This window comes from Prionailurus viverrinus, chromosome A3 (assembly GCF_022837055.1).
Source record: "Prionailurus viverrinus isolate Anna chromosome A3, UM_Priviv_1.0, whole genome shotgun sequence".
In the NCBI taxonomy this organism is placed as follows: domain Eukaryota; kingdom Metazoa; phylum Chordata; class Mammalia; order Carnivora; family Felidae; genus Prionailurus; species Prionailurus viverrinus.
In genome coordinates this window covers 81,484,692-81,511,937 of record NC_062563.1, presented here as the reverse complement: position 1 = coordinate 81,511,937, position 27,246 = coordinate 81,484,692, and the positions used below count along the sequence as shown (strand labels likewise).

At 36.4% G+C, this 27,246-nt stretch overlaps 1 protein-coding gene across 5 annotated transcripts in view; it reads left to right on the top strand.

The window, feature by feature from the left end:
• WDPCP (WD repeat containing planar cell polarity effector) overlaps positions 1-27,246 on the top strand; it is a 381,390-nt gene that overhangs the window by 327,867 nt on the left and 26,277 nt on the right. For 4 of the 5 annotated variants that reach the window (XM_047852288.1, XM_047852289.1, XM_047852291.1 and 1 more), the window contains one exon: positions 17,356-17,435. The exons of the other annotated variant lie outside the window; for it this stretch is intronic. In XM_047852288.1, the coding sequence (XP_047708244.1) occupies positions 17,356-17,435 (80 nt within the window). The remainder of the gene's footprint in view (positions 1-17,355; positions 17,436-27,246) is intronic. 5 annotated transcript variants of the gene reach the window in all.

Sequence of the window (27,246 nt, the reverse complement as noted above, 5' to 3'; positions counted from 1 at the left end):
TATGGTTTGCCTCCCTTCTGTTTTTATCTTATTTTTCCTTCCCTTCCCCTATGTTCATCTATTGTGTTTCTTAAACTTCACATGAGTGAATTCATATATTTATATTTCTGAGTGACTTATTTTGCTTAGCATAATACATTCTAGTTCCATCCATGTTGTTGCAAATGGCAAGATTTCATTCTTTTTCATCACCTAGTAGTATTCTGGTGTGTGTGTGTGTGTGTGTGTGTGTGTGTGTGTGTGTGTGTGTGCGCGCGCGCGCGCGTGCATGTGTGCGTGTGTGTGTATAAAATCAGTCGATGGACATTTAGGCTCTTTCCATATTTGACTATTGTTGATATATCGCACTGCTATAAACATTGGGGTGCATGTGCCCCACTGAATCAGCATTTTTGTATCCTTTGGATAAATACCTAGTAGTGCAATTGCTGAGTCGTAAGGTACTTCTCTTTTTTATTTTTTGAGGAAACTCCATACAGTTTTCCAGAGTGACTGCACCAGTTTGCATTCCCATCAGCAGTGCAAAAGAGTTTCCCTTTCTCTGAATCCTCACCAACATCTGTTGTTTCCTGAGTTAAGTTTACTATTCTGACAGGTGTGAGGTGCTATCTCATTGTGTTTTTGATTTGTATTTCCCTGATGATGACTGATGTTGAGCATCTTTTTCATGTATCTGTTAGCCATCTGGGTGTCTTCTTTCTAAAAGTGTTTGATGAACATAAGGGAAGGTAAGCAAAACTAACATAAAAAAAGGGAGAGGGACAAAACATAAGAGACTCCTAAATATAGAGAACAAACAGGGTTGCTGGAGGGGTGGGGGGTGGCGGATGGGCTAAATGGGCAAGGGGCTTTAAGGAGGACACTTGTTGGGATGAGCACTGGGTGTTATACATATGGGATCAATAACTGGATTCTACTCCTGAAATCATTATTGCACTATATTCCTAAGTTGGATATATATTTTAAAAAATAAAATAAATTTTAAAAAAAGACAAGTGTCTGTTCACGTCTCTTGCTCATTTCTTCACTGGATTATTTGTTACTGGGGTGTTGAGTTTGATAACTTCTTTATAGATTTTGGATACTAACCCTTTATCCGATATGCCATTTGCAAATATCTTCTCCCATTGTCGGTTGCCTTTCAGTTTTGTTGATTGTTTCCTTCACTGTGCAGATACCTAGTAATAAACCTAACCAAAGAGGTAAAAGACCTGTACACTGAAAACTACAGAAACCTTATGAAAAAAAATAAAGACACAAAGAAATGGAAAAAACATTCATCCTCATGGACTGGAAGAACAAATATTGTTCAAATGTCTATACTGACCAAAGCAGTCTACACATATACCACCAGCATTCCTCAAAGAGCTAGAACAGACAATCGTAAAGTTTGTGTAACCACGAAAGACCCCAAATGGCCAAAGTAATCTTAAAAAAGAAAACCAGGAGCACCCAGGCGGCTCAGTTGGTTAAGCAGCCGATTTCATTCATATCATGATCTCACTGTTCTTAAGTTCAAGCCCCATGTCGGGCTCTATGCTGACAGCTCCGAGCCTGGAGCCTGATTTGAATTCTGTGTCTCCCTCTCTCACTGCTCTTTCCCCACGTACACTCTGTCTCTGTCTCTCTCTCAAAAATATAAACATTGGGGCGCCTGGGTGGCTTGGTCGGTTAAGCGTCTGACTTCGGCTCAGGTCATGATCTCACGGTCCGTGAGTTCGAGCCCCGCGTCGGGCTCTGTGCTGACCGCTCAGAGCCTGGAGCCCGTTTCAGATTCTGTGTCTCCCTCTCTCTCTGCCCCTCCCCTGTTCATTCTCTGTCTCTCCTGTCTCAAAAATAAATAAACGTTAAAAAAAAATTTTTTTTAATATATAAACATTAAAAAAAATTAGGAAAAAAAAGCTGAAGGCATCACAGTTTGGACTTCAAGCTGTATTACAAAGCTGTAATCATCAAGACAGTATGGTACTGGCAAAAAACAGACACATAAATCAATGAACAGAATACAGAACCCAGAAATGGACCAACAAATGTATGACCAAATAATTTTCAACAAAGCAGGAAAAAGTACCCAGTGGAAAAAAGACAGTCTCTTCAGCAAATGGTGCTGGGAGAACTGGATAGCAACATGCAAAAGAATGAACCTGGGGAGCACCTGGTTGGCTCAGTCGGTTGAGTGTCTGGTTTCGGCTCAGGTCATGATCTCACAGTTTGTGGGTTCGAGCCCCACAATGGGCTCTGTGCTCACAGCTTAGAGCCTGGAGCCTGCTTCGAATTCTGTGTGTCCCTGTCTCTTTGCTCCTCCCCCCTCATGCTCTGTCTCTCTCTCCTTCAAAAATAAATAAAAACATTTTAAAAATTAAAAAAAAAAGAATGAACCTGGACCACTTTCTTACACCATACACAAAAATAAATTCAAAATGGATGAAAGACCTAAAAGACAGGAAACCATCAAAATCCTATAGGAGAAAATATGCAACAACCTTTTTGACCTTAGCCATAGCAATTTCTTACTAGCTATGTCTTAGGAAGCAAGGGAAACAAAAGCAAAAATGAACCATTGAGATCTCATCAAGATAAAAAGCTTCTGCACAGCGAAGGAAACAATCAACAAAACAATAAAAATTTTAATTTCTGTGTAGGCTATGGCAAAATTAATAAATGGAATTCATTTGAACTAAATATAATACAGAAACCAACTGAAAACTGGTTTTGAATAGACTGTACTGTGCTTGAGTTTATAAACAAACTTACTTGAATGTAAACTGTATGAGGGTAAAGATGTCTTTTTTTAATTCTTCATTGCTGGATCCTACAGGACTTAGAAAATTGTCTGTAATATAACGGATGCTTAATAAATATTTACTGAATAAATAAGATAATTATTTTTATAATACAAGAATATACAGGATATTAAGAATACATTACTAGTAATACATGTGTTAAGTAGACACTTTAGACACCCAAAAGAATCAGGCACTTCCATATTAATAGCAGTTACAACATCTAGGATATAAATGAGTGTTTTTAAAAATCACCATTATGTGAATTGACTGAGACTTTATAGGTCACCGACATTATTATTTAAATAGTTGGTTTCCATATTTTATGTGGTTAAAATAAACATTATTTAAATGGTTAGTTTTTCATATTTTTTGACCTGGCAATTAAAAAAAATGTTAAACAACTCAAAGAAAAAACAGTTTAGAATGAAAAAGGGTAATGAGAAGGACAATGGTAAATAATTGATCCTAGGACTAAATATTTTACTTTAGGTTTGGTACTGCCCTAAACTAGTTATTATATTTTAAATTATTCCATTTCTCTAATTGCTTCAATCTTTCCCTCTGTATTAGATTATCTCCTTCAAGGTCTAAAATTCTTTACTGTAAATAAACCTTGCGTTTGTAACAAATCTACTTTGATATTTACCATCATAAATGAATAGTAATATTGTTTAGTTTTCTATTTATTATATCTGAATTCATACCTAAGAAACTCCAAATAAAATACAAATCTTGCTAAAAGTTTTAAATATTGGCTTGGTTTTATTAGATTTGTTTCTAAGCAAATTTCCCTTAAGTTAGAACAAACAAACAAAAAAACCCCATCTATCCATAATCCTTATGTGTGCCTATAAACAATATAACTGATGAAAATTTTCAGTGTTTACAAAACAAAGAAAATTGTCAACAGAATGCCTGGCGGTAGACTTACCAGCAAAAAAAAAAAAAAAAAAAAAAAAATTTACAGCCTATAATTCATGAAGATTGGCTCAAAACAAACTGTCCCTGCCAACAGAAAATCTGACAATTATTCTGTTGTCTAATTTGGCTCAGCTTAAGTTGACCTTGTTTATTCATTTCAGTCTTTTAATTCTTGTTAACTTGGCATAAGAAGAGAACATATGGCATATGTCTAGGAAGTCCATTTCTGCATCTTAAACCAAAATAAATGTAGAATATACTGAGCATTTCCAGTGTGTTCAGCTATTAAGGTAACTTAATGTATATTACACAGAACTGATTAAGTTCATATTATCCCCACTAGATGTTTTATGTTTGCTGCCTATAAAGCTGAAAACTAAGTACAGACATCTTTTTCTAAGCTTCAGTATATGACTAAACCTGGCCAATTTCAAACATATTTCCAAAGACGACCATCAATTATAAACTCTTCTAAAACATAAAAATTAAAGGGTATCAGCAATTTGACAATGTAAAGATGTTTACAGGTTTTCACTTAATCTCTAGCTATGTTTAAGAAAGCTGATCAAGAGAATGTGACAAAGATAGAATAAAAGCTGTAGAAGAAAAAGAACATTTCCATTTTCTCTCCAGTCTAATCTGGTCTCCAGTGAATTTTCTTATTTTCATTTTCTGACCCACTAAAGCTTATTGTTAAAGAGAAATTTCATTTTATTGTGGCTTTAATGTGTCTCAAAAAAAGCTATGACGAAATGAGGTGCTTTACAGATTCATGGCTCTATTACAGAATCGTAATTCTCCAGTACCGGAAAAAGAAAAGCAAACACCTTGAAAATCCAAAGTTCCAAAATTTACGTATTTTAAGGGGTATTAATTTGGTTTAAAATGTATTCTTTTTATTAACTAAGTGAAATGAAAAACATGAAAGTATAATTTCATGTACAAAACCATATTAGTATTAATATATTTTGAAGCTCTTAACCTTTGTTAGTGTTCTTCACAGTACTTCTTGCATAGTACTTTTCTTCCACAAAGCTCACAACATTCAAACTTCATGACTTGCATTCAAAATACCATAAAATTTCAACTATAGGGGCATCCTTATTACCCAGATATTCATTACCTGAAATCCTATAGTTATGTGTTTACAAAGAGCAACAACAGTCTTCATAATGTGAAATATCTAAGAATGAACTAACTACTTATAAACTCAGTCCCCACTCAAATATTTCTCCACAGTGAATACTAGCATTTATTTCTACATATTAAGTGCAAGGTCATCGGCAGTTTCACAGATTATCAGCTGTGCAAACACCTACCACAGTAATACAAAGACATTTCAAAACAACCGAAAATTTTGCACAAAGGAGTATTTCATGAGTTCAATGAAAGACATTGGAGGAATGTTCAGATCCCATGCAAAAACCATTGGTAAATGAGGAAATGGCACTTAGGCCAATTAAGTTAAAAAGAGAAATTCCATAAGGGTAATGAAATTAAAAGAATTGCAAAAGAAAACTAGTTTATTATCGAAGTATTAATAGAAACCACAGGAAAATGAATGGCCTTCTTTATGAAGATGTGTACTGCAAAAGTCAAATGTGAAGTTAAAGATGCCATTTAATGCTTCTAGAGGATCTAGTCAAAAAAACTAGGACCACTCCCCACCTGCCCAGTCAAACTGACTTACTCTTTGTTCCTTCTAAGAATTTGTGCCTAGTTTGAAATTATAACCTACATGTTATTTTTTTTAATTTTTTTAATTTAATTTTTAAAATTTACATCCAAATTAGTTAGCATATAGCGCAACAATGATTTCAAGAGTAGATTCCTTAATGTCCCTTACCCATTTAGCCCATGCCCCCTCCCACACCCTCTCCAGTAACCTTCTGTTTGTTCTCCCTATTTATGAGTCTCTTCTGTTTTGTCCCCCTCCCTGTTTTTATATTATTTTTGTTTCCCTTCCCTTATGTTCATCTGTTTTGTCTCTTAAAGTCCTCATATGAGTGAAGTCATATGATTTTTGTCTTTTTCTGACTGACTAATTTCACTTAGCATAATACCCTCCAGTTCCATCCATGTAGTTGCAGATGGCAAGATTTCATTCTTTTTGATTGCCGAGTAATACTCCATTGTGGATATATACCACATCTTCTTTATCTATTCATCCATCGATGGACATTTGGGCTCTTTCCATACTTTGGCTATTGTTGATTGTGCTGCTATAAACATGGGGGCACATGTGTCCCTTCGAAACAGCACACCTGTATCCCTTGGATAAATGCCTAATAGTGCAACTGCTGGGTCGTTGGGTAGTTCTATTTTTAGTTTTTTGAGGAACTTCCATACTGTTTTCCAGAGTGGCTGCACCAGCTTGCATTCCCAATAATATACATGTTATTAACATAAACTTATCTCTATGTTTTACCTTTTATTTTTTAGTCATATTGTACTATCACTATTTACAATGATTTTCAATCCCAGTTTAAAGGCTCCCTTTATTTATATATTTAGTTTTCCCTGGAAAGCTGTTATCCTCAGACACGGACCTCATGCAGCTTAAAATATTTAAATATATGGTTTCAAAATAATGCAATGTATGCCATTGAGGACAAAGGAGAAATATCTATATGCCTTTAGTTGTTCTTCACTATTCTTTTGGGTTCCTTTTTTCTGCCGTATTTGTTGAATCTAGGTTCACATACCTTACGCTATCAACAAAGAGAAATGAAAAAAGTTAGGAAACTGAAACTTTTAAGGAGAGAATTATGAAAGCATAAAATAACCTAAGGAAGATGATTCCATTTATATACACAGAAAAATAAATAAATAAAAAAAACAAAAGATGCTTTGGTTTTGCTATTTCATGTACAACTGAAAACAGGTGTCCTGAATTACATTCTGAAGATATGGAAGAGCCTAAGAAAATCCTCTAAATGGGGTCTGAAACACCCTGACACCACCATGTAATACCTTTTCTTTATAGGCCAAGCTACTGGTCTGTTACCTGTTGTACAAGATATACCAAATTTTGCATATCCCTTCACAGAGACAAACTACATATCTGGAATATGGGAGAAGAACATCAGTCATCTATAAATCCCCTATATTTAGAAATTTTAATTATTTTACTCTTCTTATATATATTCCTATAAACAAATTTAGGGAAATTGTTGCTTTGTGTCCCAAATAACAAAAAATAACAGAGGATACTCTGTGCTATTACCATACAACAGGAAGTATATAATGTCTTTTAGTGATGTTAAGATTAATCAGTGGAATTCTCCATTACAGATGATCCCTGACTTAAGAGGGTTCATCTTATGATTTTTTGACTTTATGATGGTGCAGAAGTGATACACATTCAATAGAAACCATACTTCAAATTTTGAATTTTTTTTTAACGTTTCTTCATTTTTGAGACCGAGAGAGACAGAGCATGAACAGGGGAGGAGCAGAGAGAGAGGAAGACACAGAATCTGAAATAGGCTCCAGGCTCTGAGCTGTCAGCACAGAGCCCGACATGGGGTTCGAACTCACGGACCGTGAGATCATGACCTGAGCCCAAGTCGGACGATCAACCGACCAAGCCACCCAGGTGCCCCTGAATTTTTATCTTTTCGTGAGTTAGTGATACGTGGTACTGTGTGTGATGCTGGGCAGTGGCAGCCAGCCACAGCTCCCAGTTAGCCATATGATTAACAGGGTAATCAACTGACACATTTATCACCAATTTGTACCCATACAACCATTATTCAGTAGTCAACAAATTACATGAGATATTCAACACTTTATTATAAAATAGGCTTTGTGTTAGATCATCTTGCCCAACTGTAGGCTAATACAAGTATTCTGAACATGTTTAAGGTAGGCTAGGCTAAGCTATGATGTTTGGTAGGTTAGATGTATTAAATCCAACATCCACTTAAGGTATTTTCAACTTACAATGGGTTTATCAGGATGTAACCCCATCAAAAGTTGAGGAAGATCTGTATAAAGTCCCCCATCAACCTTTCTCCTAATGTTTTGGAATTTACTCATGAAAGCTGCCCAGATGACTGTTTAATTAGGAGTAGTGAAATGGTGATTTTTTTAACACTGGCATTCCTTCTGCAGTTATAAGCTGGAATTCTTCTATACAGGAAAAAAAAAAGATTCCTTACTAGTTATTTGATTACCCTGAAAGGCTAAGTAAATGCTTGATAGTTCCCTATATTTACCAGTTTCCAGAGCCATAGTAAATTAAGCCATCAACCTGAAATGGGGACCACTATTTTGGCAGGGGTGGGAGGGGGGAAATGTCAAGTGCATTTTTAAATGGTGTTTAATGTGTTAGAGTCCATTGTGGTTGTCAAAAGTTCAGAAATAACAGTAAAACCAATGAATCACCAAAGTAGTAAATAGTAAGTTTACTGTGCACACACCAGAAACAAAGTTTCAAACCAAAGGCAGTCAAACCAAAACATCAGGGGTATATTATTATAGAGCAGCTTATATAGTAAGAAAGCAGTGACACTTTATTCTTCACAGTGATTAGTTATAATATTAAAATTTTCTTAAATGCTAGGAAATTGGTGAGTGGTTACTTTACGCCAACCCTGGGAAATAGTTCAAGTTTTAGGATCTCCACAGGCAAAAGCAAGAAATGACCCAGGTCAAGTTAGTCTTGCAAAATAAGCTAAATTAAGCTTTGTTGATATGATGAAACTGATTTTGTCTGTTGAGGGAATTTTCTTTTTTTTTTTTAATGTTTATTTATTTTTGAGAGAAAGAGAGAGAGGAAGAGGGAGAGAGAGAGGGAGAGAGAGAATGAGCAGGGGAGAGGCAGAGAGAGAGGAAGAAACAGAATCCAAAGCAGACTCCATGCACTGAGCTGTCAAGCCCAGAGCTCGACATAGGGCTCGAATTCACGAACCATGAGATCATGACCTGAGCCAAAGTCAGACACTTAAACGACTGAGCCACCCAAGGGCCCCTCTTTTTTTTTTTAATGTTTATTTATTTTTTGAGAGAGGGAAGAGCGTGAGCTGGGGATGGGCAGAGAGAGGTAGACACAGAACCTGAAACGGGTCCAAGATCTGAGCTCTCAGCACAGAGCCCTACATGGGGCTCAGACTCACAAACCGTGAGATCATGACCTAAGCTGAAGTCGGATGCTCAATAGACTGAGCCACCCAGGCATCCCAGTTGAGAGAATTTTCAAGACTGGTCTCCATTTGTTTTGTATTTTAATATGGTAAATATTCTTTTTGATGGTCAGGTTTTATGCATCCAATTAAGTTTCTCAGAAAGTAATCTTGGCAACTGTATCAAAAGCTTTTAAATATCATGACTTAAAATTTCATTTTTGTTATATATATGTGTGTGTGTGTGTGTCCATCACATTGCTGGCATAAAATGAATAATCTTAAATGCCTATTTGGGAAATTACTGAGTAAATTACAGTATATCCAAATATTAGAATACTATGTAAGCCATTAAAAATCATAATTATCAGATTCTGGTCCCAGATGGAGTAAGCATACTATTCCTAGTCTCTCCCACTGAATGCAACTAAAAATCCTAGAAAGAATATACAGATTAGCTATTTGAAGACTCTGGAAAGTAAATAGTGGCAGACAGCTTGAGGAAGAAGACCAGAATTGAACTACCTCAACCAATGGTAAGTTTACCAGTATTTTTTCCTTCATTTTGCCACCACTTGGGCCTGAAGGCAGTAATAGTCAAGGAAGTAGGTGGCAGCATGTAGTTACTGATGCCACTGCTTCAGAGAGGAGAAAAGTACCAACAGAGATTACAGATAGGAAGGACCTCAAGAAAGTGACCCAATTAAATTGTTTCTAAATTCCAGGTTTATACCCCAAGATGTGCATGTGTAGATCTGATCCTAACTAGCATATAATAGACTTTGAGATCTAAACTAACAGATAAAACATCACCCAAGTCACAGATTCATTACTGGGTGATACACACATGAACAGATCTAAATAGTATTGCAAAGACTCTGAAAATTGAACTGACATTGGAACCACAGCTCACAGAGGTACACTAGAACTTGATGCCTAAAGCTAACAAGATCAGTTGCCTGCTAGGACAGAAATATCAACATTTATCATGGGATTTCAAATAAGAACAATTCTTGCCAGTATTCAAAATATCTAGGACCCAAAATTACTTGGCATAAAAAGAACCAGGAAAACCCCCACTCACATGAGAAAAAATAGTCAATAGACAGTAATATGGAGATGATACACTGGAATTATCTGATAAAACTTTAAGCAGTTATTACAAAAATGCTCCAACAATCATAAAAGCTGTTGGAAATGAAAAATACAAAGTCTCAAAAAGAAGTAGGAAACAGGAAAAACACATAACTCAACAATAAAGTAACCAATTTTTTTAAAGCTCACTGATGGCTTCAATAATAGCAGGAATGAGATGAAAAAGGAGTGAATTGCAAGACAAATCAATAGAAAATATCCAATGAACAACAAAAAGAAAAAATACTGAAAAAATAATAATAAAGAGAGCCTAAGGGACCTCTGAGACAATGCCAAGTCTAACATTTATAACATCAGAGTCCTGGGGTGCCTGGGTGGCTCAGTCGGTTAAGTGTCTGACTCTTGATTTTGGCTCAGGTCATGATCCCAGGGTCATGGGATCAAGCACCAAGTCAAGCTCTGCACTGAGCATGGAAACTGCTAGGGATTCATTCTCTCTCATTCTCTCTCTCTCTCTCTCTCTCTCTCTCTCTCTCTCTCTCTTTCTCTCTGCCCCTGTCCCCTGCTTGCATTCTCTAAAATAATTTTTTTAAAGAAAAAAAAAGAGTGCCATGCAAAAAAATAGTTTATAGCAGTGCTATCAACAATAGCCAAATTATGGAAAGAGCCTAAAATGTCCATCAACTGATGAATGGATAAAGAAGATGTGGTATATACATACAGAATATTACTCAGTGATCAAAAAGAATGAGATCTTGCCATTTGCAATAATGTAATGGAACTAGACTGTATTATGCTAAGTGAAGTCAGTCAGAGAAAGATAAATATATGATTTCACTCATTATGGAATTTAAGAAACAAAACATATGAGTGGCAGGATGGGCTAAAAGGTGATAGGTAGGGGTGTCTGGGTAGCTCAGATGGCTAAATGTCCAACTCTTGGTTTCAGCTCAGGTCATGATCTCATGGTTTTGTGAGTACAATCCCCACATTGGGCTCTTGTGCTGGCAGCACAGAGCTTGCTTGGGATTCTCTCTCTCTCCCTCTCTCTCTGCCCCTCCCCAACTTGTGTCGTCTCTGTTTCTCTCAAAATAAATAAACTTAAAAAATAAAGAGGGGTGCCTGGGTGGCTCAGTCAGTTGGGCATCCGACTTCAGCTCAGGTCATGATCTCATGGCTTGTGAGTTCGAGCCCCCCATCAGACTCTGTGCTGACAGCTCAGAGCCTGGAGCCTGCTTCAGATTCTGTGTCCCTCTCTCGCTCTGCCCCTTCCCCACTTGTGCACTCTCTCTCTCTCAAGAATAAAACATTTTTAAAAACTTTTTTAAAGAGAGAGAAAAAAGAAATCTTCCAAAGATTCAGTCAATCAATCAATCAATAAATAGCTGATGGGCATTAAGGAGCACACTTTTTGAGATGAGCACTGGGTGTTATATATAAGTGATGTATCACTGGGTTTTACTCCTGAAACCAATACTACACTGTATGTTAACTTGAATTTAAATAAATAAATTATGTACTCTAAAAAAAATAAACAAACTACCAAAACCAAAACAGGAAAAAAACAGAAAACCTGAACAGACCCATAACCAGCAAAGAAATTAAATCAGTAATCAAAAATCTCCCAATAAACAAAAGGCCAAGGCCAGATGGCTTCACAGGTAAATTCCACCAGACATTTAAAGAGGATGTGGAGAAAAGGGAACCCTCTTGCACTGTTGGTGGGAATGCAAATTGATGCAGCTGCTCTGGAAAACAGTGTGGAGGTCCCTCAAAAAATTAAAAATAGATCTACCCTATGACCCAGCAATAGCACTGCTAGGAATTTACCCAAGGGATACAGGAGTGCTGATTCATAGGGGCACTTTCACCCCAATGTTTATAGCAGCACTTTCAACAATAGCCAAATTATGGAAAGAGCCTAAATGTCCATCAACTGATGAATGGATAAAGAAATTGTGGTTTATATATACAATGGAATACTACTTGGCAATGAGAAAGAATGAAACATGGCCTTTTGTAGCAATGTGGATGGAACTGGAGAGCGTTAATGCTAAGTGAAATAAGTCATACAGAGAAAGACATATACCATATGTTCTCACTCTTATGTGGATCCTGAGAAACTTAAGACCATGGGGGAAGGGAAGGGAAAGAAAAAAGTTAGAGAGGGAGGGAGCCAAACCATAAGAAACTCTTAAAAACTGAGAATAAACTGAGGGTTGATGGGGAATGGGAGGGAGGGGAAAGTGGGTGATGGGCACTGAGGAGGGCACCTTTTGGGATGAGCACTGGGTGTTGTATGGAAACCAATTTGACAATAAATTTCCTATTAAAAAAATAATGAGGAGGTTAATTCCTATTCTTCTCAAACTATTCCAAAAAATACAAATAGAAGAAAAACTTGAAAATTCATTCTATGATGCCAGCATTACCCTGATACCAAAACCAGACAAGACTTCACTAAAAAAGAATACAGGCCAATATCCCTGATGAACATGGATGCAGAAATTCTCAATAAAATACTAGAATCAAATGAAAACAGTACATTAAAAAAATCATTCACCATAATCAAGTGGGATTTATTCCAGGGCTACAAGTGTAGTTCACTACACCACATTAATAAAAAGGAAGGATAAGAACCATACAGTCCTTTCAACAGATGCAGAAAAGGCATTTGACAAAGTACAACATCTATACATGATAAGAAAAAAACAAAAACAATAAACAAAAAACCTCAGCAAAGTACGGTTAGAGGGAACTACCTCAACATCTTAAGGCCATATATGAAAAACTCACAGCTAATATCATCCTCAATGGGGAAAAAATGAGAGCTTCTCCCTTACACAGTCAGGAACAAGGCAAGGATGTCTATTCTCACTGTTACTTTTTAACATAGTACTGGAAGTCCTAGCCTCAGCAGTCAGACAACAAAATAAATAAAAGGCATCCAAATTAGAAAGGAAGAAGTCAAACTTTAACTGTCTGCAGATGACATGATACTGTATATGGTAAACCCAAGAGACTCGACCAAAAAAATTGCTATAAGTGGTACATGAATTCTGTGAAGTCACAGGACACAGAATCAATGTACAGTAATCTGTTGCATTTCTAGATACTATAATGAAGCAGCAGAAAGAGAAAACAAGGAACCAATCCCACTTACACTTGTACCAAAACCTACAAGATACCTAGGAATAAACCTAACCAAAGAGGTAAAAGATCTGGACTCTGAAAACTGTAAAACACTAATCAAAGAAACTGAAGATGACATAGAAATGGGAAAACATTCCACACTCATGAATTGGAAGAACAAATATTGTTAAAATGTCTCTATTACCCAAAGCAATCTACAGTTTTAATGCCATCCCTGTCACAATACCAACAGCATTTTTCACAGAACTAGAACAAACAATCCTAAAATTTATATGGCACCACAAAAGAACCCAAAATAGCCAAAGCACTCTTGAAAAAGAAAAGCCAAGATGGAGGCATCACAAATTTCAGATTTCACGTTATATTACAAAGCTGTAGTGATCAAGACAGTGTGGTATGGTACTGGCAACAAAAACAGACTGGCACAAAACAGGACAGAATAGACACCCCAGAAATGAACTCACCACTATATGGTCAAGGTCAATTAATCTTCAACAAAGCAGGAAAGAATATCCAATGGAAAAAAGAGAGTCTCTTCAACAAATGGTTTAGGGAAAACTGGACAAGAACATCCAGGAAAATGAAACTGGACTGCTTTCTTACACCATACAGAAAAATAAATTCAAAATGGATGAGAAACCTAAATGTCAGACAGGTAACCATTAAAATCCTACAGAAGAACACAGCCAATAACCTCTTGACACTGGCCATAGCAACTTCCTACTAGATAGGTCTTCTGAGGCAAGGAAAAAAAGCAAAAATAAACTACTGGGACTTCATGAAAATAAAATGTTATGCACAGCAAAGGAAACAATCAACAAAACTAAAAGGCAACCTATGGAATGGGAAAAGGTATTTGCAAATGACATACTTGATAAAAAGTTAATATCCAACATTTATAAAGAACTTACAAAATTCAACGCCCAAAAAACAATCCAGTTTAAGAAATGGGCAGAAGACATGAACAGGCATGTTTCCAAAGCGGATATACAGATGGCTGACACACGAAAAGGTACTCAACATCACTCATCATCAGAGAAATACAAATCAAAACCACACATACCTCACACCTGTCCTAATGGCTAAAATGAACAACTCATCAAACAACAGATGCTGGTGGGGATGTGGAGAAGGGGAACCTTCCGCACTGTTGGGAATGCAAACTGGTACATCCACTCTGGAAAACAGTATGGAGGTTCCTCAGAAAGTTAAAAATAGAACTGCCATATGATCCAGCAATTGTACTATTAGGTATTTACCCAAAGGATAAAAACATACTAATTCAAAGGGATACATACACCCCGATGTTTCTGGCAGCATTATCAACAATAACCAAATTATGGAAAGAGCCCAAATGTCCTTCACCTGATGAAGAAGTAGTGGCATATATATACAATAGAATATTACTCAGCTATAAATGAGAATGAAATCTGGCCATTTGCAACCATGTGAATAAAGCTAGAGAGTACTATGCTAAGCAAAACAAATCAGAGAAAGACAAATACCATATGATTTTACTCTTATGTGGATTTAAGCAACAAAACAAATGAACACGGGGAAAAAAAGAGAGGCAAACCAATAAACAGACTCTTAACTAGAGAGAACAAACTGATGGTTACTAGGTGGACAAAGGGATGGATTAAAGAGGTGATATGTATTAAGGAGGGCACTTGTGATGAGCATGGGTGTCGTATATAAGTGATGAATCACTAAATTCTGTACCCGAAACAAATATTGCACTATATTTTTACTAGCTGGAATTTAAATAAAACTTGGGGAAAAAAGTACAGGTTTTGTAGAATTCAAATGTGAAGCCATCTGTTCCTGGACTTTGTTTTGAGAGAGTTTTAAAGTATGGTTCAAATACTGCTTACACTAATCAAAGAAGACCACAATAAATGGAGACACATACCATGTTTATGGACTGAAAAACTCAATATGGTACACATATCAGTTGTCTTCTGATTGATCTAAAGCTTTAAAACAATTCTAATCAAAATCCCAGAAAGATTCTGTGTAGATATGGACAAGCTGATTCTAAAACTTATATAAAAGGACAAAGAAATTAGAATACCGAAAACAATTTTGAAGAAGAGAAATAATGTTGGAAAAATCATGCATGATCTTAAGACTTTTTCTAAAGCAAGAACTAGCAAACACTTTCTATAAAGGGTCATTTAGTAAATGTTTTAGGTTTTGCAAATCATACAATCCCTGTCACAGCTACTTAAGTCTGCTGTTAAAATAAAACAGCAGCCATTGATATTATGGAAATAAATGGGTGTGGGTGTGTTCCAATAAAACTTTATCTACAAAAATGGGCATCACTTTAATTTCCCATGGACTATGGTTTGCCATGCCCTTCTCTAAATCTATACTAATCAAAAAATCGTGGTATTAGCAAAAGGACAGATTGACAGAATAAAACTGAACAGAGAATCCAGAAATAAACCTATGCAATATGCCCCACTGATTTCTGACAGAAGTACAAATGCAATTCAGTGAAGAATACTCTTCAATAAATGGTATTAGAACAACTGGACATCTTATGTATAAAAGCAATGAGCCCCAAAGTAAACCTCACACCTTATTAAAAAATTAACCCTAAATGTATCATACATCAAAATATAAAATGTAAAACTATAACACTTTTAAAAGAAAACATTTAAGTAAATCTTCATGATCTGGTATTAGTCTAAGAATTCTCAGAACTGACACTAAAAGTACAATCCATAAAAAAACAAATTTGACAAGCTAGACTTCATCAACTTTTGCTCTTCAAAGGATACTGTTAAGAACATGAAATGACAAGCTAGCAAAATTAGTGGTTCCTAGGCTTACTAATAGAGGTGAAAGTGTGACTGTTAGGTATGAGGGAGTTTTTTTTTTTCACATGCTGAAACTATTTTTATTCTGATTGTGATAGCAGTAACACAAATCTATACATCTGTTAAATTCATCGAATCTACATCTTTCTTTTAAAAATTTTTAAGTCATCTCTACATCCAATGTGGGGCTCAAACTCATGACCCTAAGACCAAGAGTCCCATGCTCTGGGGTGCCTGGGTGGCTTAATCAGTTAAGCTCTGACTCTTGATCTTCGCTCAGGTCATGATCTCATGGTCTGTGAGTTCCGGCCCTACATTGGGCTCTGTGCTGACTGTGCAGAGCCTGATTGGGATTCTTCTCTCCCTCTGTCTGCCACTCCCCCTTTCAAATAAATAAACTTTAAAAAGAAAAAAAAAAGAAAGTCACATGCTCTTCTGACTGAGCCAGCCAGGTGCCCCTAAAATCTACATCTTTTTTTTTTTTAATGTTTATTTTATTTTTTTGAGAGAGACAGAGACAGAGCTCAAGCAGGGGAGGAGCAGGGAGAGAGGGAGACACAGACTCTGAAACAGGCTCCAGGCTCTGAGCTGTCACCACAGAGCCCCAGGCGGGGCTTGAACTCACAAACCATGAGATTATGACCTGAGCTAAAGTCAGATGCTCAACCGGCTGAGCCACCCAGCACCCCTAAAACCTACATCTTTAAAAGTCCATTTTTAAAAAAATAGTCCATTTTAATGTGTAATAATTTACATACAAAATGTGACAAAAACTGTATGAGAGCTATATAAAATTTTATAAGATAGTATTATCTCAGCTTTGTTTAAAAAGATGCTTGGGGCACCTGGGTGGCTCAGTTGGTTGGGCGTCCGACTTCGACTCAGGTCATGATCTCATGGCTTGTGAGTTTGAGCCCTGCGTCGGGCTCTGTGCCGGCAGCTCAGAGCCTACAGCCTGTTTTGGATTCTGTGTCTCCCTCTCTCTGCCTCTTCCCCAGCTCGCACGCTCTCTCTTTCTCTCTCAAAAATGAATAAATATTAAAAAAAAATTTTTTTAAAGATGCTTACATATAGAAGCTAATTATCCAGATGAGAACTCTGGAAATCTGAATTATGTTATTGTTTTTTTCCTTTGTGTTTTTTTTTAAATTTTTCTGTAGTAATAAATTACTTTTAAAATCAGAAAAATAAAATGTATTTAATAGGAAATTTTTACCATCCATTCTAATCCTGTAATACCCCAGTAAAATGTCACATTTTGTTTCCACTACTTCTTTTGAAAATTGTGTATGTAAAATATTTTATTTGTATCTTAAATTTGAATTTAATTGCTCTTCAAAAATGTCCTGTAAATTATTTAATGATGGGAAAATTGAAAAAATTCTATGACATATTAACCCTATAATTTTCTTTTTAATCCTTTTTCCAATTAAAAAAAAACAACAGACAAGTACTTGACAGAAGAAATGAACTTGAAAAAGACACCTGTGCTGAATCTTTGATGACTAAGACCTGTAATGAAGAAGGTAATGGTATCCAAGTTACTCAAAGTATTTAAAGCATAACAGAATAACAATATTATGGCTGGCAAGAGCTTCCAGTAAATGAATAAAACTAAGAAATCCCTGAGCATTTCTAGTTGGTGTGTTATAAGACAGTTCTTGGTAAATATAGTGTAAAATACTAAGTCAGCTTATTTTAACAAAGGCTTAATTATAATGATTATACAAATAAATTTGGGGATCTTCTTAAAATGTTGGTTCTCACTGAATAGGTCTTGAGTAGAGCCCATGATCCTGACCTTCCAACAAGCTGCCAGTGATGTGTATACTTCTGGCTTAGAGATTACAATTTGATAAGACAGGTTCTGAAGGTCACTGAGAAAAATGGCTTCATTCTTACCTAATTTAGTAAGAAAGAAGTGTACACAGTAAGTTAGACTACAAGTGCTACCCCAAATAAGCATGAGGAGGTAATAGAGCAATCACTTCTAGCCAAGATATTCAGCTGAGCAGATGGCCTTCAAAGAATTTCAACATGTAGAAGAAACTGTGTGAGCATTTATAGAAAAAGAAAGTACAAATAACACATAGTTGACTGTGTGTGAAGAGACAAAAGTAGTTAATATTTGAATGTTCACACTATGTTCCCTTTTCACTATCCCCTAAAGATGAATCTTAGTTTGGCCTATTTATTTTCTTACCTTTCTCCCTGAAAATGGGTCATTTCTGCTTAACTAAAGTCTTTGAAACTTTGAAATGCTGACGTTGGAACAAAAAAAAGGAAATGGAGAAGGACAAGAGAGGCATGTGGAGTTAAGAGACTTTTTATGACGTTTTTGGGGTTCTTTTTCCTACATAGCCCAGAGAAAGAAGTGCATAAGAGCAACTTCTGAGGCAAGTGGACAGGAAGGAAAAAGAACTTTTAAGAAGTATCGTATAGTGCCAGGCATATAGCACTTACTTTACTGCTGTTGTTTTATAAACTGAGGTCTACCAAGGATATGCCACAAGGCCTATGTATGGTCCCAACCCCAACCCAAAATACTATTACTTCAATTCTTTTGTTGTCCTCATCTATAAAATAAAAATTTCAATAGAATGGTTCTCATGAAGGATGAACAGTTGAATAAACAATTTAGAGCTATGTTTTTGGCATTAGTAGTTTAAAGATATATGATTCTATGTAAGAAAGAAATGGCATTTTCCAATTTTGTTTCTTTTGAATTTGAAGAAAAATGTGGAGTTTATAGTATTCAACAAGGCCAGCAGCTAGTTGATGGTTACTAGCAAGATGGCAGAATAGGTCTCCAGCCCTCATTCCCCCCTCCCCATAAACACCAATTTGGCAACTATCCACAAACATAAGTACCATTGTGGGGGCTTCAAAATCCAGGAAGAAAGTTGCAAGAGCACAATGGAGCCCAAGACAGAGGACTCTTTGAGAAAGCATACCCCTGCCCCAGGACCTGACCACAGACCTAGGAGCAGCTCTATCACCCCATATACATGGATCTACACTAGTGGGCCTGGCAGGAATGTCATCATGTGCCTGTAACCCCACTAATAGGCCCACTGACTATAGACCCAACTGCAAACCTAGAAGCAACCCCATATTCAGTTCCAACTGCTCAACTGTGATCCTACAGCCAGTCTGGTCCACCTAGGAACCTGGGAAGAGACATGCCAATCTATGTCCCAAGTAATAGGCGGGCTAACTATGGACTCAGAAGTAGCCTTTCCACCTGGGCAAGCAGCACAAGCTATGCCTGATGATGCCCCCAATGATAAATCAGCCAACCCGTAACCTAACTGTAGACCAGGAAGTAGCCCCATGACCTGGCCCTGGTTCTGCTCCACTGCAATCCTGGAGGCAGGCTTGTCTATCTGGGGACCTGCAGGAGTAGGTCTTTACCTGCCAAAAACACTCTGTAAAGAATGGAAGAGGTCCCTGCTCCTTTAGTTGCACAGACACCAGTGCAAGGCTATAAAGTCACAAAGAAGTGGGCACAGTACCACCAAAGGAAACAAAAAGTTCTAGTAACCAGTGCCAAAGAAATGGAAATCCACAAACTGCTTGACAAAGAATTCCAAATAAAATCATCTTTACAAAGCTCAATGTAGATAGATAGGTAGGTAGGTAGGTAGGTAGGTAGGTAGATAGATAGATAGATAGATAGGGGGCCCAGTGAGGGGCACCTGGGTGGCTCTGTCAGTTAAGCCTCTGACTCTTGATTTCAGCTCAGGTCATGATCTCACAGTTCATGAGATTGAGGCCTGCATCGGGCTCTGCACTGACAGTGTGGAGCCTGCTTGGATTCTCTCTCTCCCTCTCTCTCTGCCCCAACCCCACTCGCTTGCTCTCTCAAAATAAATAAAAATTTAAAAGGAAAAAAGTTCAATGAGCTAAAAGAGAACACAGATAACTAAAGAAAATTAGGAAAACAATACATGAACAAAATGATGAAGCTCAAAAACAAACAAACAAAAACCAACCTATTAAAAAAAAAAACAGAAATCTGGAGCTGAAGAATATAATGATAAAACTAAAAATTCCATTAACTTCAACAGCAGAATCAATTAAGCAGAAAAAACCCCAACAAACTCAAAGACAAGTCATTTGAAATTCCAAATTTAAAAGAACAAAAAAGAAAAGAATGAGGGGTGCCTGGGTGGCTCATTCAGTTAAGCATCTAACTTCAGCTCAGATCATGATCTCATGGTTCATGAGTTCGATCCCCACATCAGGCTCTCTGTTGTTGGTATGCAGCCCACTTCAGAGCCTCTGTGCCCCCCCACCCCTCTCCCACTCCCACTCCCTCTCAAAAATAAACATAAAAAAACAAGTGAAAAAGTGAAGAAACCCTATGGGACTTAATATGATACCCCAAAAGAACGAATACTCACACTGTAGGTGTCCCAGAAGGGGAGAGAGAGAGAGAGAGAGACCAAAAAGTTAAAGAAACAGTGATTGAAACATCTCAAATATAAGCAGGAAAATGAACATTCAAATTTGTGAAGCCCCAAAGTTCCCAAAGAGGTTCAAGTAAATTGTCTAAAGTAAAAAGAAAACATTTTCACAGTAGCAAAAGAAAATGACTGGTCACACCAAGGGACTATAACAAGGAATAGCACCTAAGACTATCAGTGGATTTCTCCACAGAAACTGTGTAAATCAAAAGAGAGAGGGATGAAGGGTGCCTGGGTGGCTCAGTCGGTTAAGTGTACAACTTCAGCTCAGGTGATCTCACGGTGAGTTCAGCCATGTCAGGCTCTGTGCTGACAGCTTGGAGCCTGGATCCTGCTTCAGATTCTGTGTTTCCTTCTCTCTCTGCCCCTCTCCTACTCACACTCTTTCTCTCTCTCCCTCAAAAATAAATATACATTAAAACTTTTTCTAAAAAAAAGGGGGGGGCGGGATGATATATTCAAAGCACTGAAACAAAAAAAGTACAAACCAAGAATACTTTACCTGACAAAACTGTATTTTAAGAATAAAGGAGAGAGTCTCCCATACAAACAAAACCTGAGGGAGTATATTATGCTAGATGTGCCTTACAATAAAAACTAAAGGGAGTTCAGTGTGAAACAAACAAAAAAAAGTAAACAATAACATGAAAGCATATGAACTGTCACTGTTAAAGGATATACTTTAATAGTGGCATGTAAATCACTTTTAACACTAGTATACAAAAATTAAGACCAACGTACTAAGAATAACTATCACCACTAAAATGGAACACAACATAGAAAGAAGTAAAATCTAGATCAACTCAAAGTTTATGTGAGAGAAGTGTACACATTCTGCACATAAGTAAAATTAAGTTGTTATTAGCTTAAAACAGACTGCCTTAACTAGAAAATGTTTGAAGTGAGCCCAGTGGTAACTACAAAAACAAAAGGCACAATAGATACACCAAAGATAAAGAGAAAAGAATCAAAGCATACTGCTGCTGCTGCTGCTGCAATCATCAAATAAAGAAAGACAAGTTGAAGAAGAAACAAAATCACTACAAAACAGAAAACAGTTAATGAAATAGTTATATTAAGTCTTTTCCTATCACAGTAATTACTTTAAATGTAAATGGATTAAATTCCTCAATCAAAAGATAGTATGGCTGAATGGATTAAAAAATTTAAAAAGACTCAACTATATGCTGTCTACAAGACACTCATTTTAGATTTAAAAATACACATAGCCTGAAAGTACAAGGGTGGCTAAAGGTAACCAAAAGAGAGGAGTCATTACAGTAGACAAAAGAGACTTTAACTGGTAAACTATCATGAGACAAAGGACATTACATAACAATAAAAAGGTCAATTTACCAGGAAGATTTAACAATTATAAATAAACATGTGCACAACATCAACTATATACCTGTCAATACATATTAACATATAAAGCAAACATTTACAAATATGAAAAGAGAGGTAGACAGTAATAAAATAGTAGTATAGTTCAATACCCACCTCTTTATAATGGATAGATCATCTACACACACAAAAATTCAGTAACACAGCAGAACTGAATGACACTATAGACAAAATGGAAACTGAACATATATAGAACATTCCACCCCAAAACAAAATACTCATTCTTCTCAAGTGCACATGAAACATTCTCCATGATAGATCACATACTAGTTCACAAAACAGGTCTTAACAAATTTAAAAAGACCAGAATCATTTTAAATATCTTTCCTGATCACAATGGAAATTAGAAAGTAATAATATTTTTGTGTATGGTATAAGAAAGTGGTCCAGTTTCATTTTTCTCCATGTCACCATCCAGTTTTCCCAACACCATTTGAAGAGACAGTCTTTTTTTTCCATTGGATACTCTTTCCTGCTTTGTCAAAGATGAGTTGACTGTATAGCTGTGGGTCCATTTCTGGGTTTTCTATTTTGTTCCATTGTTTCCATCTGTTCTATTCTGTTCTCTTGTTTCCATCTGTTTTTGTGCCAGTACCATACTGTCTTAATCACTACTGCTTTGTAATATAGCTTGAAATCCAGAATCACAATGCCTCCGGTTTTTTCTTTTTCAAGACTGCTTTGGCTATTCTGGCTCTTTGTGGTTCCATACAAATTTCAGGATTGTTTTTTCTAACTCTGTGAAGAATGTTGGTGGTATTTTGATAGGGATTGCATTTAATGTGTAGATTGCACTGAGTAGTGTAGACATTTTAACAAAGTTTGTTCTTCCAATCCATGATCATGGATTGCTTTTCCATTTCTTTTTGTCTTCTTTAATTTCTTTCATAAATCTATATTTTCAGAGTACAGACCTTTTATCTCTTTAGTAAGGTTTATTCCAAGGTATTTTACTGTTCTTGGTGCATTGTTAATGGGATTGATTCCTTGATTTCTCTTTCCGCTGCTTCATTATTGGTGATAGAAATGCAACAGATTTCTGCACGTTGACTTTATATCCTGTGACTTTGCTGAATTTATGTACTAGCAATTTTTTGGTGGAGTCTTTGGTTTTCTACATAGAGTATCATGTCACCTGCAAATAGTGGAAGTATGACTTCTTTTTTGCCAATTTGTATGCCCTTTATTTCTTTTTGTTGCCTGATTGCTGAGGCTAAGACTTCCAGTACTATGTTAAATAGTAATGGTGAGGGTGGACATCCTTGTCTTGTTCCTGACTATAGGGGAAAGGCTTGAGCTTAGCATAATACATTCTAGGTCATTCTTCAGGTTTTCCCCATTGAGGATGATATGAGTTGTGGGTCTTTCATATATGGCCTTTATGATGTTGAGGTGTGTTCCAGTGATCCCCACTTTGTTGACAGTGTTTATTAAGAATGGATGCTGGGGGCACCTGGGTGGCTCACTCAGTTAAGCATCTGACTTCAGCTAAGGTCATGATCTCACCATTCGTGGGTTCAAGCCCCATATCTAGCTCTATGCTGAGAGCTCAGAGCCTGGAGCCTGCTTCAGACTCTGTGTCTCCTTCTCCCTCTGCCCATCCCCCACTCATGCTCTGTCTCTCTCTCTCTCTCTCTCTCTCAAAAATAAACATTTAAAAAACTTTTTAAAAAAAGAATAGATGCTGTATTTTTGTCAAATGCTTTTTCTGCATCTATTGACAGGATCATATGGTTCTTATCCTTTCTTTTATTAATGTGGTGTATCACATTAATTGATTTGTGAATACCAAACCAGCCCTGCAGCCCAGAAATAAATCCCATTTGATCATGGTAATTCTTTTAACGTACTCTTGAATTTGATTTGCTAGTATCTTGTTGAGAATTTTTGCCATCCAGGTTCATCAGGGATATTATATTGGCCTATAATTCTCATTTTTAGTGGAGTCTTAGTCTGGTTTTGGAAAAAAGGTAATGCTGGCTTCATAGAATGAGTTTGGAAGATTTCTATTTCTGTTTTTTGGTACAGTTTGAGAAGAATAGGTATTAACTCTTCTTTAAATATATGGTAGAATTCCCCCTGGTAAGCTATCTGGCCCAGGACTCTTGTTTGTTGGAAGATTTTTGATTACTGATTCTTACACCATACAAAAAAATAAATTCAAAAAAGATGAAAAACCTAAATGTGAGACAGGAAAATACCAAAATCCTAGAGGAGAAAAGCAGCAGCAACCTCTTTCACCTCAGCCATAGCAACTTCTTACTAGACATATCTCCAGAGGCAAGGGAAACAAAAGCAAACATGAACTACTGGGACCTCACCAAGATAAAAAGCTTCTGGATAGTGAAGGAAACAATCAACAAAACTTAAAGGCAACCAGTGAGATTGGGGGACGATATTTGCAAATGACACATCATATAAAGGGTTCATATCTAAAAATCTATAAAGACTTTATCAAACTCAATACCCCAAAACCAAATAATCCAGTGAAGAAATGGGCAAAAGACATAAACAGACACTCTTCCAAAGAAGACATCCAGATGGCTAACAGACATATGAAAAGATGCTTAACATCTCATCATTAGGGAAATCCAAATCAAAAACACAATGAGATATCACCTCACACCTGTCAGAATGGCTAAAATTAACAACACAAGAAACAACAGGTGTTAGCAAGGATGTGGAGAATGGGGAATCCTCTTGCACCACTAGTGGAAAGGCAAATTGGTGCAGCCACTCTGGAGAACAGTATAGTTTCCTCAAAAACCTAAACATAGAACTAACCTGCAATCCAGTAGTGACACTATTATGTATTTACCCAAAGGATACAAAAATACAGATTTGAAGGGGTGTATGCACCCCAGTGTTTATAACAGCATTAGCAACAATAGCCAAACAATAGAAAGAGTCCAAATGTCCACTGACTGATGATTGGAAAAAGAAAATATTTTTGTGTGTGTGTATATATATATATATACACACATATATGTATACACATATATATATATACACACACACACATATATATATATATACACACATACATATATATGTATACATATGTATGTGTAGTGGAATATCACTCAGCCATGAAAAAGAACAAAATCTTGCCATTTTCAGTGACATGGACAGAGCTAGAATGTAGTATGCTAAGTGAAATAAGTCAATCAGAGAAAGACACATACCATATGATTTCACTCATATGTGGAATTTGAGAAACAAAACAGATGAACATATAGGAAGGGAGAGAATAAGAAAGGGAAGCAAACCACCCAAGACTCTTAATGATATAGAACAAACTAAGGGTGATGGAGGGAGGTGGATGAGGGTTGAGCTAGATGGATGATGGATATGAAGGAAAGTTCTTGTTGTGGTGAACACTGGGTGTTTTAAGTAAGTGATGAATCACTGAATTCTACTCCTGAAGCCAATATTGTACTATATATTAACAAACTAAAATTTAAATTAAAAAAAAAGAAAATCCAATAATCAAAAAGAAAAAGAAAAAGAAATGAATAATAAAAAGAAAATGAGAAAATTCACAAATACTAAAAACTTTAAAAGCATACTCAAACATTTATTGGGTCACATATGAAATCAAAAGGAAAATAAGAAAATATCTCTAAAGAAACAAAAATGGACACACAATATATCCAAACATATTGGAGGCAGCAAAAATAGTATTAACAAGCAAGGCTATAGCAGTAAGCTTTTTTTTTTTAAATGTAGAATAAACAACATAACTTTATACCTCAAGGAACTAGACAACAACAAGCTAATCATGAAGTTGGCAGAAGGAAGAAGTAATAGAGATTAGAACTGAAATAGAGAATAGGAATACATTTTTAAAAAATCAATGAAATTAAGAATTCTTTTGGGAAAATATAAAGTCAACACACCTTTAGGTAGACTAAGAAATAAAGAGAGAAGAATCAAATAATAACAGAAACAAAAGAGGCGACATTGCAACTGATCCCCCAGATATAAAAAGGATCATAAGGGACTATTATCAAAATTATACACCAGTAACTTGAAAAACTTACATGAAATAGGAAAATTCCTACAAACATACTACCTAACAAGACTGAATCAAGAAGAAACAGAAAGCCTGAACAGACCAATAGCAAATGAGAAAAGTAAAGGAGTAATTAAAAACCTTCCAACAAAGAAAAGGCCAGGACCAGATGGATTCACAGGTGAATCCTACCAATCATCAAAAAAATTAATACCAGTCCTCTCCAAACACTTCCAAAAAGTCAAAGAAGAGGGAACACTTCCACCTATTCTGAGACCAACACCACTGTGATACCAAAGTCTGACAAAGACACCAGAAGAGAAGAAAACTACAAGTCAAACATCTCTGACAAACATAGTTGCAAGAATCCCCAACAAAATACTAGCAAACTTAGTTCAAGAGCACATTAAAAGAATCATATCCTTGGAATGCAAGGATGGTTCAACATAGAAAAATCAGTAAATGTGACATGCCACATTTAACAGAACAAAGGATAAAATTAACATAATCATCTCAGTACACGTAGGAAAAGCATGTGACAAAATTCATCTCCTTCTCATGGTAAGAAAGAAAAAACTCTCAACAAATCAAGTACTAAAACAAATGCACCTCAACACAATAAAGGCCATTTATGAAAAGGCCACAGGTAACATCGTACTCAACAGTGAAAAGCTGAAAGCATCACATTTAACTTCTAAAACAAGGATGTCCACTTCCCCCCTCTCCAATTCAACATAGTACTTAAAGTATAAGGCAGAACAATTAAAAACAAAAAGTAAACAAAGGCACCCAAATTGCAAAGGAAGAAGTGAAACTACCTGTTTGCAAATAACATAATCTTAAATGTAGAAAACCTTAAAGACTCCACAAAAAACAGAGTACATGGATTCAGTAACAACACAGGATACAAAACCAACATACAAAAATCAACTACATTTCTATACATTAACCACCTACCAAAAAGGAAATTTAAAAAACAGTTCCATTTACAATAATATTTTTTAAAAAAGAAATACTTAAGTATAAATTTAACCAAGGAGTAAAACCCTTATACACGTAAAACTACAAAACACTGACTTAAGAAATTTAAAAAGGGGGCACCTGGGTAGCTCAGTCAGTTAAGCATCCAACTTTAGCTCAGGTCATGATCTTGCAGTTCATAAGTTCGAGCCCCATGTAGGGCTCTATGCTGACAGCTCAAAGCCTGGGGCTTCCTTCAGATTCTGTGTCTCCCTTTCTCTCTGCCCCTCCCCCACCCACACTCTATCTCCTTCTCTCAAAAATAAACATTTTTTAAAGAAATAAATTTAAAAAGAAATAAATGGGGTGCCTGGGTGGCTCAGTCAGTTAAGCATCTGATTCTTGATTTCTGCTCAGGTCATGATTTCACAGTCCTGGGATGGAGCATCACGTCAGGCTCCATGCTGGGCGTGGAGCTTGCTTGAGATT